Source organism: Mchenga conophoros, linkage group LG17 (assembly GCF_057382185.1).
Source record: "Mchenga conophoros isolate Kocher_MC1m ecotype Shallow Benthic linkage group LG17, M_conophoros_male_GT1.1, whole genome shotgun sequence".
Classification (NCBI taxonomy): domain Eukaryota; kingdom Metazoa; phylum Chordata; class Actinopteri; order Cichliformes; family Cichlidae; genus Mchenga; species Mchenga conophoros.
This window is the reverse complement of record NC_140542.1, coordinates 18,023,587-18,037,467: the sequence shown is the minus strand read 5'-3', so window position 1 is coordinate 18,037,467 and position 13,881 is coordinate 18,023,587. Positions and strand designations below refer to the sequence as shown.

At 40.5% G+C, this 13,881-nt stretch overlaps 1 protein-coding gene across 1 annotated transcript; it reads left to right on the top strand.

Moving 5' to 3' along the window:
- The first annotated feature begins 1,618 nt into the window (after window positions 1-1,618).
- On the top strand, window positions 1,619-12,821 carry kcna1b (potassium voltage-gated channel, shaker-related subfamily, member 1b). The gene is made up of 2 exons (XM_085251899.1): window positions 1,619-2,750; window positions 3,043-12,821. Exon 2 carries the CDS (start codon window positions 3,213-3,215, stop codon window positions 4,701-4,703), a length of 1,491 nt encoding a protein of 496 aa, XP_085108025.1. The 5' UTR covers window positions 1,619-2,750; window positions 3,043-3,212; the 3' UTR covers window positions 4,704-12,821.
- The last annotated feature ends 1,060 nt before the right edge of the window (window positions 12,822-13,881 follow it).

Here is a 13,881-nt window from a genome sequence, read left to right as displayed (position 1 = left end):
GTATGAGATTGATTGACAATGGTCTACAGCCAATCAGGTTGCAGAACACAATGCGCTGTAAAAAACAAAAAACAAAAACAACAAAAACATGCAAAATTGCACTAAAATGAAATCCTCGAAACAGCATATGTAGTTTAAAGTTTACTTTAAAAAAACAATTACTCATATATTTGTATGAGTCATTAACCCTCTGGGGTCTCAGGGTATAATTGGCCGTTTTTGACTATTTTACCTCCATATTTCACCTTTAAAATATGTTTTTCTTGCCTTGTTTGGTATCATTATTTTCAGCACAACCTCAAATATCTGAAATTTTAGTTATTTTTTCATTTTGGCATACTATATTAGCACAGTTGATCTAAATTCAGACAAAAAATTCAAAATCTGAGTAGAAAACAGTTACATTTTTTACTGTAAAATCTACAAATATGTTTAACGAATCATTTTCATAACTTGAAATGCAAATAGAAATTGTACATTTCTAAAAATTATGCACAAGTTTTGCAAACAACAAAGTTATATGGTACTATTTACCTAAAAATGCAGCCAAGGCCTCAGGCATTTTTTATATAACCATTTAAATCTATTTACAGAACAATCAGGTGTGCTGCATCAAATAAGATGGCACACAAATTATTTGTGCCAGTCCAAAAAATGTAGTTTGTGTTCAGTATAAGACAGAGGAGAACACCACAGGCCTAAACCCTGCAGGTCTGACAGCAGGAGGTGCATCAGTCCAGTTTTCCATGTGGGAACAGCGTTTACACTGGAATCTGCCTTTTCACGGCTTTTTTAGAGCAAATATGAAATTCAGCAGTCTAACTGACACACAATACAAAACAATAACTACACAACAAACTAACTACAGCCTCCAAACATGCTAAACGTCACTAATGTCTCACATATGAATACTAGCTCTCTCTGTCTTTCGCTCGCCTGCTTTCTGTCGCGGGTGTCACTCCTAAAAACTTCCCCTTCTCCCTAAACAACCAAATGTCACATGTTTGCCATATCATTTTTTTGATTGACTGACATGGTAAAATCTAACACCAACAGGGAAGGGGTGTTTTTTCTTTTTTCTTTTCACTCGCAAGCGGAGAGTGTTTGCTAGCGCTGTCTGTAGAAAACGCCGTTTTTACAGTCCTTCCCGCTGTAAACGCCACTGTTTACACATCGTGTGTATTTTTTTATCACAACTCTGGTTTTACGTGGCCCATCGACACAATTCAAAAACTGGTATGTAGTTTGAAGTCTGCACTTTCGACCCAAGTTGAAATGGAGACTCTGACTTACTGCATCTTGTAGCTGTGTCGTCTTAAATTGGTCATGTGATTTTGACGGCGACCCAGCGACCCCAGAGGGTTAACATATTTTAATAGTCAAATTATTTTATTAATCTGACTCTTAGTTTTTAACACAATAGCCTTTAAGTTGATCATTGGCAAGTTTTCCATTGTTTTCTGTAAGCTAAATATTTTTGAGGGTCTCTGTCATTTTAGCTGCCAGAACAGTTTGTTTCAAGTAATTTAGATGTTGACTGTAAATATATGATGAATAAATTCTTTTGTATTTTCGATCTTTGAAATAAAATTCAGGATGCTTTTACTTTTTTCCCCCCTGGATTTTGTTTTTGTAATTCATTCCACTTTGTTGGTGAGTTTCTTTTCTTGGCATTAATGAGCTTCCATACCTGATGGTGATAATTATATTTCTTCTCATGTATGAGGCTCTCTGCGTGTTTAAATAAAGTTGTTTTTTTTATTCTTGATTTTTCTCTGTTACACAGTCAGAGCAGATGAAGTCTGCTGATTTTTCTCTGTCTCCATAGCAACACGGAGGTATTTACACCAGCATGCAGGTCTGACTGTCGCAAACTGCTCAGCAGCCAATTACAGAGGCCAGTTTGATCCTCTGCAGATTCCTGCAGTCAAACCTGAGACCTGCTCGCTGTGAGACACCTGCAGCACAAACACGTCGAACTGGTTACATAACCCATGATGCAGTGCGCTTCTTTCGCTCTCGTTCCTGCCGTTGTGGGGCGCGTGTCCGCGGATCCTTCATGTGGATTTTAGCGGAACTTGACGGACAGGGGCCGAGCAGCTCAGCTCGACCTGCTGCACGACTCTCCGTTTGTGCGCACATTCAGTACCGGAGCACCTGCTGGCTTTTACAGTCTGTCTGCACTGCGTCGAACCCCCCCTCCTCCTCTTCCTCACTCCCCTCCCTCCCTCTGTCGCTCACTTATTTTCTCCCTCTCCCTCTCTCTGTCTTTCTCCTCATGAAATCCTGCAATATGCTTCCAAATTCCCGGACGCGGACTCTCTCCTGAGCCGGTTTTCCTTCAAAGCCTCGGATTTTTTTTTTAACCGTTTTTACCGCAGAGAAAATCACGAGTCTCTGAGTGCGGATGCTGCTGCAGTGCCAAGTCCTCCCAGTCCTCCCCTTCAGACTGAGAGCCAGCTCTTCTTGGGAGTTCTATCTTTTTTCCAGCATGATTTTAAGAAATTGTCAGTCAGGATTTTTGCTGTCTGAAGCCTACTCCTTCTCTTCTTTCTCCTCCTCCTCCTCTCTCTGCGGGCTTCTCCAATCGACGCTGAAAACCTACACCAAGAGGATACGGATGTTGACCAAGACAACATAGTCTATTAATATTTCAGAGCTACTGTAAAGCGATATTAAACCCCAGGTTGTGGCGGGTGGCTGGGGAAGGTGCACAGGATCTCCATCTGCTGCTCTCCAGCTCTGCTCAGGTGGGTTTTATGTGTCATCTTCATCACTTGGATTCGGGTTGAAACTGTGTGCTGGTGTGAAGGTGAAAAGCTTTTCGTGGCTGAAGGTTGAGTGATGTGCGCAGTGGGGCTGCAAACTCGAGTACTGATGTATGCGGTAAAATTACAGCAGATGCAGCGCGGCTTCTGGAGGTGCTGCAGGATTTTTTTTTCTTCCCTCTCAACAACAGGAAGCTCTCCAGCCAATGAAACATGTCTGTGGTGAAATAAAACCATGTTTGAGTGACGGCATGTCATTTTTTCTATCTTTCAGGTGAGAAAAAAGAGATGTGATGGCGATAGTGCTGAGGATGATGATGATGATGGAGAGGGAGGTTCTCCACAGCTCCTGGCCGCAGTAGGAGCTTCTCCACTCCAGCCTACCGCCTCCTTCTCTCCTCTACACCTAAACTTCCTCTTTCTCTCCTCCACCCGCCAGGAAGGATGACTGTGGTGTCCACAGAAAACATGGACGAGACTTCCACCCTGCCGGGTCACCCGCAGGACCCCTACCCGCCTGATGATGACCACGACAACCATGACTGCTGTGAGCGGGTGGTTATCAACATCTCAGGGCTGCGCTTCGAGACCCAGCTGAAAACCCTCGCCCAGTTCCCGGAAACCCTACTGGGGAACCCTAAGAAGAGGATGCGCTACTTTGACCCCCTTCGAAACGAGTACTTCTTTGACCGGAATCGCCCGAGTTTTGACGCCATCTTGTACTATTACCAGTCAGGAGGACGGCTGAGGAGGCCGGTCAACGTGCCGCTGGATATGTTCTCAGAGGAGATAAAGTTTTATGAACTCGGTGCTGAGGCAATGGAGAAGTTTCGGGAGGATGAGGGGTTTATTCGGGAGGAAGAGCGACCTTTGCCTGAGAACGAGTTCCAGCGGCAGATCTGGCTCCTCTTCGAGCACCCAGAGAGCTCGGGGCCAGCTCGGGGTATCGCCATTGTCTCGGTGATGGTCATTCTTATTTCAATTGTAATTTTTTGCTTGGAGACATTACCAGAGCTGAAGGAGGATCCCAACGACCGGATTCGCATGGTCGGCAACACCACCATGTACTACAAAGCAAGCGTCCTCACAGACCCTTTCTTTGTGGTGGAGACGCTCTGCATTATCTGGTTTTCCTTTGAGTTGATAGTTCGGTTCTTTGCCTGCCCCAGCAAGGCAGCGTTCTTCAAAAACATGATGAACTCTATCGATATTGTGGCTATAATCCCGTATTTCATCACTCTTGGCACAGAGCTGGCCGACGACCAAGAAAACAGGGAGGGTAAGGGTGGTGGGGAGCAGGCCACATCTTTAGCCATTCTCAGGGTAATCCGTCTGGTGAGGGTGTTCAGGATCTTTAAATTGTCCCGACACTCCAAGGGACTCCAAATTCTGGGGCAAACTCTAAAGGCCAGCATGCGGGAGCTGGGCTTGCTCATTTTCTTCCTTTTCATTGGCGTGATTTTGTTTTCCAGCGCTGTCTACTTTGCGGAGGCTGAGGAGAAGGACTCGTTCTTCTCCAGCATCCCAGATGCTTTTTGGTGGGCTGTGGTGTCGATGACAACAGTCGGCTATGGGGACATGTACCCTGTGACCATCGGAGGGAAGATTGTCGGCTCGCTTTGCGCCATAGCCGGAGTGTTAACCATCGCGCTGCCGGTGCCAGTCATCGTGTCCAACTTCAACTACTTTTACCACCGGGAGACGGAGGGTGAGGAGCAGGCCCAGCTGCTCAACGTCAGCAACCAGAACTTGGCGTCAGACACCAACTCGAGTCGCCGCAGCTCCTCAGTGGTCAGCAAGTCGGAGTACATGGAGATAGACGAGGACTTAAACAACAGCATTGACAACTTCAGGGAAGCTAACCTTAGGACTGCCAACTGCACAGCTCCCAGCCAGAACTGTGTTAACAAGGGCAAGCTGCTCACTGACGTGTGAGGCGGCATGCGACCACCGCTGTAAATATTGTAGAAATATCTGGATGCTTTATATCCATTGGTGCATTTTATTCTCATCTTTGCATTGATTCATTCAGACATTTGTGGAGACTTTAATGCACATGTGGTCAAATTATTAAAAAAAAAGAAAAAAAAAAGAGAAAAACATTTGTTTGGCAATAGTACAAAAATCTGCAGGTTCGGGGAAACATTTGAGAAATTATTGACAAAGTTTAGTAACTTGCACCCTTCGATTTTCTAATGGTCTAAACATTAAATGGAAGCTTTGCTAATTTTACTTTTGGTCAAGGATTTCCATAGACTGTATATAAAAATATGGATGAAAGGTATAAAGAGTGAAGCTAGTGCTGAGGTGGCTTAAACCTACATTCCTTCTTCTGCAGCGGATGACCACTCTTTGAGAAGTCTATGAGAAAATGAGCCTACTGCTTACCTGACTTCTCAGTTCAGCAATATTTTCCTGATGAGTTTATGCTCTCAGTTGCTAGTTTCACGTCTTACTGATTAAAACACTTTGGAAATTACGGTCCTGTTCGAGTCATATGGGACGATAAAAGAGGGGCGGAGCTAGAACAGAGCTTCCTCGTGACTGTCTGAGCATGTCCCTCGGTTCCTCATTCATCCCAGATCTCATGCTTCATGTTCAGATTCCAAACTGGCTTCAAACGAGGCTTCACAAAACAAAGCGTGCCATCGTCACACTGGCTACATCCATCTTTTACATACAGTCTCAGAAGTTAGTTTAAATGTCTCAACTTGTCAGTTTATCTACACTAAATTTTGTGGTAAAAACTGGACCTGTGAATTTTAAAGATATGAAAAGGCTGTAAAACAGATACCCACATTGCATCCTGGGAAATGCAGTGTTTTGTCCCAAACTAGAGATGGAAAAGTAAGAGTATTTCTTCTTCCTGTTTTATATCACTTTTAACCATTCTTCCAACTCAGTGTAAAAAGAAAACGCATCCTTTTGGAAGGGAAACACTCACCTGATGGAGTGCACCTTTATCAGAGTTATTACGGTAATATCTTCTTAGAATCCTTTCATAATTACGATTTAATTTAGGATGAATTAAAAGAAAAACTTTAGAGCAAAGCAATACAACTTTTATCTGTGCTGCACTGTTTGACAAAGAGATATTACGCCACAGAAAAAAATGGATCAAATGTAGGTTTAAAAGTAACAGAAAAGATTCAGAAACTATCAAAAGCAAGCTAAGACAATGACATATGCAAGGCATATATTGTGAATTTAATAGTAGAAATGACTAATTGTACAATAATGAATCAAATGTCTTCCCGACACCTGCCAAGTTTTGTGCAACAGACCGAACTTTCAGGAAAAAAAAGGAACAGAAAAAAATAATTAAAGCCCAACTGAGATTCGAAGAACGATTTCCTCCCTGAAGAAACGCTTTCTGCGTGGATTATTTCAGGTGTGTCTTTCTGCGGCACATCCAGGGAAAGTTTGGAAAATGCGACGCCGGATGTAGACCCCGGCTTTTCAGGCACCTTATCAGAGATAAACAGGAAGCGTGCCGAGCCTTGTGAAGGATTACGTGCATCGCTGCTGCTGCTATGGGTCGGCTGGAGGTTCCCTGTATGATGCCATGCAACACTCCTTTATATAGAAGCATGTGGAGACTCTCTTCTCTCTTATATCGGCATGCACAAGACGTTACCTCATTTTATTTCTACATTCTTCTGTGCGTCGAGCTCCATCTCCCGCTCCTGGATTTTTTCTCTCATTTGTTTTCACCAAAAGTGCACTGGCTGCTTATTCTTATCATTTCAGTTGTTTCAGAGCATTTAAGTGTTGAATGTTTAAGGGAACAGGAACTCTTCTTCTTTTGAAGATTATGGCATGTCAAAATACTAAAGCATTATGGCCTAATTAGCTATGGTATAGCTACGTATATTCAATGCATGACGTCAGTATTAAATTGCTTGCAGTTGGGAGGGACCTGGGGAGGTGGAGGATGACGATGATGATGATGTGTGTTCTCATTATTGTCGCGCTAAAGACAGAATTTGGTGCATGATGGAGCTAAACTGTCGGAGGGAACAAATCTCCTAAAAAAGAAGAAAAGAAAAACAAATTAAGAAAAAAAATGAGATATAGCTGATGATCTCTAAAAAAAAAGATCTCATAAATTCCATCCTCCGTTTTCATTTGTTTAAAGCTTTGATCTTGGAGTGCATGGGATCATTTCATGTGATTTATGACCCCAAGAAGGAAAGCAGTAATATTTAGCAAATTTCGTAGATATATCTATAATTAGCGTCTTAGTGCCTTGAAGCCCTTCTCGTTCTAAAATTGACTGAAGTGCCTCCCGTTCCAAGAGAAAATCAAAGAGCTTACTGTGTGCAGCTTCTCCTGCCATAAAGATGCACTGCTCCCTGCACATATGGAACTAAACACAGATGAACCCACATGTTCAGAATTTAGTCCTGATTCCTGGGCCTAAAACACACAAAGAAAAGCTTTCTGGGATGATGACACACAGCATTCGTGCAGGAAAGTTCAAATATGGATCATTTAAGATTTCCTTATTTTTGGTACATTTGGAGTTTGGTGGTATGTATACCACACGGATACTCAGACCTTCCAGATATTACCCATTAGAAAAGTAACATGGAGGTGATGTGTTGGATGTTCAGATGGAGTGACTGTTGAAGGACAGGAGCTGCTCAGCTGGTTCAATTAGAACAGGACAGAAAGGTCAAACAGCTCGATTTAATAGAAAGTCATGAAGGAAACGGTCACAAACCAAGGCCGACAGTTTGAGGATGGTGACCCTCATGCTGGTGCAGTACATCTGTGCATAGGTGTATGAAGAGGGATATTATAGAGTGATTGACAGAGTGACTTACAATAGATATGAGGAAAGAGGCAATCGGTGATCGGGTGATGAGGTGTGATGAGCAGAGAAAGAGCAGCGAAGAGCTAAACCCTGCGGTGAGGGTTCCTCTGTCATAGTGTCGTAGTTCGCATGTTGTCTGAAGGTTCCTACAGACTGTGATCTGATCTGTGCCCATGTCAGAGCACATAAGCTTCAGGTTTAAATTAGTAGTCTGGACTCTGCTGCTGAAGTCTGGATAGGCTTTGGTTGGATGTAGGTACCCTCCTCTGTGCACAGCAAAGAGGGATTATAACAGCACCCTCATCCACCATCATCCAAACACTGAGGTGGTGTTTAACCCTCCACTCGAGCTCCGAGCGTTCGAGAATAAAAGCCGAGCACCACTAAAGTTCTTCCTGCTGCCTTAACCTTTAAATGACTTAACATCAGTTCTTCCTTTAATTCTTCACATGAATGCTAAAAGAAGGCACTTCAATGAGCTGCTAAGGGAGCAAAATACCTATTCAGACACATGAAACTAATGAAATTAGTTTCTTATTTATACCAGCTAAATGCACAGAACTGTATACACTGATTAAGGTAACAAACATTTTTAAATAGCCACAGAAACGACACAGAAAAATACATTTAAAATAGCATGTGATCAATAACTGGTGCTAATTATGGCTCATTATTCTCACTTTTTTTAAAGAACTAAAATTAATTTGGAAGAAAAGTCAAAAAAGTGACAGCTCAAAGACCACTTTGTTAGGTACACCTTTGAAATCTAAAGTCATACATTTCCTGCCTTTACAAAAACTGCCATGTAAAACAGGTGATGATTTCTATTTATTACAAAGCTCTTTCTCAATTATGTCACATTTTTTAGATTTTACAAGTGTACCTGGGTTTTAGCGCAAAATGCAGATTTTGTGGTTTCACCAAAAAAAGTACCTCACTTTCAGAGAAATTTCTTAAAAATCTAACAATTATTGGCAATCTGTGAATACAAACATGGCGTGGGCGTCCTCGATGAAGTTAGGGAGCCTATGAACTGAACAGAACAGCAGAACACTGCCACCTTCTGATGCCGGGGACCAAAAACTGCTGGAGATTTGACCAGAGTCCTTGGAAAGAGTAAAAATTGCAGAGAACGATACTTCTGTCATCGATCTGTAACACCTTCACCTGCCTCTAGTCACTGCTGTGTTTGTGATGCCTTTTACTTGTCCTGAGTGAAAGGAAAAAAGCCTCTGCCTGTGTGTGGATGATGGTGGATCTGACCTCAGTGTTTCCTCTGCAGAGCGTCTGAACATTACCATGGGCGTTAGTCACTTAGCACGCCAGCAAAATGGCACTGCTGTTCGTACAGGGGAGAACCTGCCTGTGTCAGGGAAGACTGCTGTGATATTTTTTTCTGTTAAAACATTGACTTTAATTCCACATGGTAAATTTTTAGTGACATTAACAGGTGTAAGTGATTAATCATCACTTTTAGTGTTACAAAATGTTTTAGACTGCATCCAAGTGTCCAAAAATCCATCCAGTCAACAACATGACTGTGAGGGCACACTAGAGGGAAAGGATCAGGACACAGACACACACACACACACTTATAAAATATCAACTGTACCATGTGGACATCAGAGGAAACACAGGCTTCATTTTTGGTCAGCTGGGAGCGTTTATAACTCACTCGAAGTGATTTGAGACAAGGCTTAAAATGTCATTAATAACTGTCCAATCACAGGTTCTTGGCGTGGGAAGCCTCGCCCCTGAACTTTCCTTAACTTTTAGAAGGTACTGCCACAACTTTTCCAGTACTGTGCCGGTGTTTTTTATTCAGTTTGTAAGGCTGGCCCGCTCTGCTGTGGTCACTATAACGAGATTCTGACTCATGTCTATTTCACAGAAATACGAACATGAATGTTATCAGGTTTCTCTGGTGGGAAAATATCAAGGATAAAAATACTGGATTTTGATCCTGAACCTCACTTCAGATAAAAACACCTGCAGACTTTCAGGCTGCTGTTACATTTGAAGCTGAACCTCAGAGTCAGAGCAGCAGTGACCCGAGGAGTCCTCTGCAGCCACCCACACAGCTGTTTTCACTCAAGTCTGTGTGGGCATGTGCAGACTGGACCTGGGACCGACAACATTAATCACTAAAAACACTAAACAGAGAGTTCAAGTTAATCAATTAATTATTTATTTATGTAACCACCATGTTTTAATTATTATTGTAGGAAAATGTATATGTGGTGCCATATTTTACTCATCAGTCTGCACTTAGTCACAAAATGAAGTTAAACGCAACACACAAGATTATATTTATGCTTTCTTGGCTATTAACCTTGAAAACACAAACTATTATTAATGTGAAAAAGACTACATAATCTGAAACATGCATGGTGGTATTTTCAGGTAACTTTTTCCATAAGATGCAGAAATTAAAATGAGTCTAATTTTGCATGCAATAATATCGTTCATACCAAAACAGTTTGGACAAATTCCAGGCTGGGGATGATATGAAGATAAAAGTTTACACCTGAAAGATGAATTTAAAAATGAATCGCTATTAGACACTAATAATCCGTGCACAAAGTGTGTTTGTGTGTGAGAGAGAATTATTCTAATTTATTCATGCACATGAACAGTTTCAGCTTAGCACGATGTATACAAGCACAATAATTGTTTATGGATAAACTGAGAGAAGTCTTGTTGTGTGCAGAATTATACATTACAAGAAGCGTTTACAGAAGTGTCTCCCTGCAACTCTGAGATGTTGCTGACAAGAAAACGTGTTAATGATCTGATTTGACATCATGGTGATAAAAGAGCCTTCTTGCGTGCTCCAGCATTTTTATCACAAGCAAACTGGAGTCTCTCTTTTGCACTCAACAAACAAAAAAAACATCTATTTTCAGCCCTGCCTATGATTAGAATTAGATTCAAATTATTATTTGATCTCTTTTTGTCGAGAAGTTGTCTTATTGCTACACGATACTGATAAGAAAAATATGTTTTCTTGATGCATAAATGTTTGTATTTTGTGTCACAGTTACTGATTTCCAAAATTCTTATTTTAAGATTAACTTCTGGCACAGAGCACAGCTTCATTTGGGACTCTTGTGCTTCCTGAAGCTTTAAATTTATTGCTGCTGTGAGTGATGGAACATCAGGAGGAAGGTTTATTGTGCGTCTCGGCTGTGTGTCATCATCCTTTTACCTTTAAGGCTTGTCTTATAAACTGCCGAAGAAAAAAAATCCCTTTAATTAACATTTCAGTCTGATGGAAAAATTAATGCATGCAACGAAGGTGCTACGTTTTAAACATGCAGTATGTTCTAGGGAGCAAAATTACAAATTCCACATGTTTTTAAAGGAAGGATCACATTCAAAATGTCTATATTTTTTCTTAACAGCTGTTTAAATTTGTGATGACATCCAACATCAGGGTGATCGGTCGTCTTCTTGTGGTTTGAAATTCTGTTTGTTCATACTTGTTTACCGCAGGCCAGAGTTAGAGACATATCTGCACCCGAATGGACCAAATCATCATCAGAGCAGCTAAACACACGGATGGTACACAAACATTTTCTAGATTAAAGCTCATGTGTTTGGAGAGATTTTATAGTGTGTAGTTATTTTTAGAACCTTTATCATTTGGTTATGCAGTAGCGAGGAAGAGAAACAAGTTTCCTTTCAAATTAAAGTCCAGTTTTTATAACTACTGTAAACATAATTTATTTAAGAAGCTTCCAGCTGCCATGCGCAAACTGATCAATTAATTAATTTGCAGATGACAACATTAAATGAACTGCAGCGCAATCATTTTTATTCTATCTGCGTTTTCATTACAGGATGTTTGATTTTTTACAAATATTATTCGGACTGCTGACTCAAGCCATCACTGCAGAGTTTCTCCACCTTGAGGAGATCGTATATCCGTATCTGTGTATTTAAGACTGAGTTATTACAGAAAGTGTTGTGCAAACACAGAGTGCAGGAAGCAAGAAATCAGTTGTTGGAACATTACCAACTGTGATTGTTTCCATTCCATTAAAATCAGACATTAAGAGTCTTTACTAATTATTGATAAATATCAACATCTGTGGGGTTTGTGGTGAAGATTCTTTCTGAATTGAATATCTCTGGAGAATTTTTCAGCAATATTTACGCTTTTTATTGCCACTGAATTAAGATGGAAGAAGGAATTTTCTTTAAAATTGAAACTTCAAGGAGAACATAATGAAAATTATAGGTGAAGCAGTTATGAAAAAAATAAATATAGTTTATGTTTTAATTTTGCAACATTAAAATTAATAATTAATCTTGACCTTTGAATGACTTTTAGTGAATGACCTTATATAGCTGATGAAGGGTTGATGCCTGTAATCATCTGGAAGAGGGCATAAATTGAAACTTCCTTGTGAAAGTTCACCATTGCATTTTTCAGCGTTGAAAATTCAAATATATAACTGATTTTAAATTATATTCTGACCATAAAAGTGAGTTAAGCCTTCAAAATGAAGAGAAAATGTACATCACAATTTGCAACAGTTAACCCAACAGATTTTGGGTTGAGAAACTCTGTCTTATGTCATGTTCCGTAGGTTTTTGTGATATTTAAAAAGCCATGACGCAAGTGAAAATGATTCTTATGATGCAGAATTATAAAAAGTATGTAAATGTGTTTCAAGGATTTTTGGAAAAAATGTGATTATGTGCTGATGGTTTTTGTCAGCACTGCAGTGTAAAGAGAAGGTGCATGGATGAGTGAAGACTGAACTGCATGAACTTAACATTAACATAAATTTATGCTGGTGGAGATATATTTTTGCTTAAACAAACACTCTAATGATTGTTTGTCTTTTTAGAAACTCATAAAAAGATTTCCAGCTGGTTACTTTGGGACGAATTATGTTCGGCTTAACATTTAGCTTAAGTAAGTCTGTTCCCTCTTAGTCTCAAGCAAAAGTCATCATTTACAAAATAATATGATAAACGTACTTGTTTCCCCTTTGCTGGGGTGCTGAGATCCTCCTTGAACTCCGCAGTCATCAACATCGCAATACGTCTGTTTTACTCTGCTTTTATTGCTTTTTTAATCTTAAAGGCTCTTACTGGAGAGCACAGCGTTTGTCATTTGTTGTTGAGGCATAGTCTGTAACCTATGCAAGGTTAGTCAACGACATATGTCCATTCTGATTATCATCATATAACAGCAGTTTCAATAAATCTTCAAAGATGAACCAGTTCCTGTGATTCATTTAAAAGCACTCCATGTGGACTGTTTGTCTGTAAGGTGAAATTTTCTTTGCAGACGACCAACCTGTTTATGTATTTTTACAATCAGTTTAATAGCTTCTCATGTAAATGCCACAAAGCCACAGTTAATGACCTAAAGACACTTGAATAAACACATTTATCTACATTTCTCATGAAAACTATGATGGTGGTCGAGTAGAAGCAAAATGTCTTACAGAGCAACAGCTCTACTGATTTCTCTACTGCTAATTTCACATGATATACGTGGTGGTAATGAGCTTCCTTCAAAGGGTATCTGGTCTCTAGTCTCAGAGATATGGTGAGGAGCTTGGTGATTAGGATGAGACTCGGAGTATAGCTGCTACTCCTTCACGTCAAGAGGAGCCAGTTGAGGTGTTTTGTCATCTGACCATCACATCACCTGGTGATGTGATACAAGCATTTCCAACTGAGAATAGATCGCAGGGTAGATGCAGAACAGTGGTGGGACTTTATTTCTGGATTGGTTTGGGAATGCATTGATGTTCCTCCAGAAGAGCTGGAGGTGGCTGTGAGATCTGTCTGTCTCTGTTTTGACTGCCTCCAACAGGAACTAGACCTGCATTGGCATGAGAAAATGGATGGATGGATTATGTTTTATCAGCTTGTACTGTTTTTAAGGAGCTTTCTAAAATAGCAGATTGCAGGTGATATACACCAGCTTTTTACAATTTTAAATGTAATAATTCATTTGCTGCTGTCGTTGGTAGAGTTAGTCTGAACTAATTTACAAACTTGAAAATTACAATGTTCAAATTTGCTGTGTTTTATAAGTTCATCATATCTTATGTTAGAAGCACAGGCTCATTTGAAGCTGTTTGGAAAGCTCAGTGTCAGCACTTTGAATAGTGTAATATAATATCTCTGCACATTTTTTCATGCCTGGGAGTCAATTATACTTGAGCACAGGATCAACACGAGCAAAGTCAAACTCCAGGAACAAATGTTGCAGAAGAGCAGCAGCACGTGTAGATGTGACCGCTCTAAAATAGCTTGACATATGAA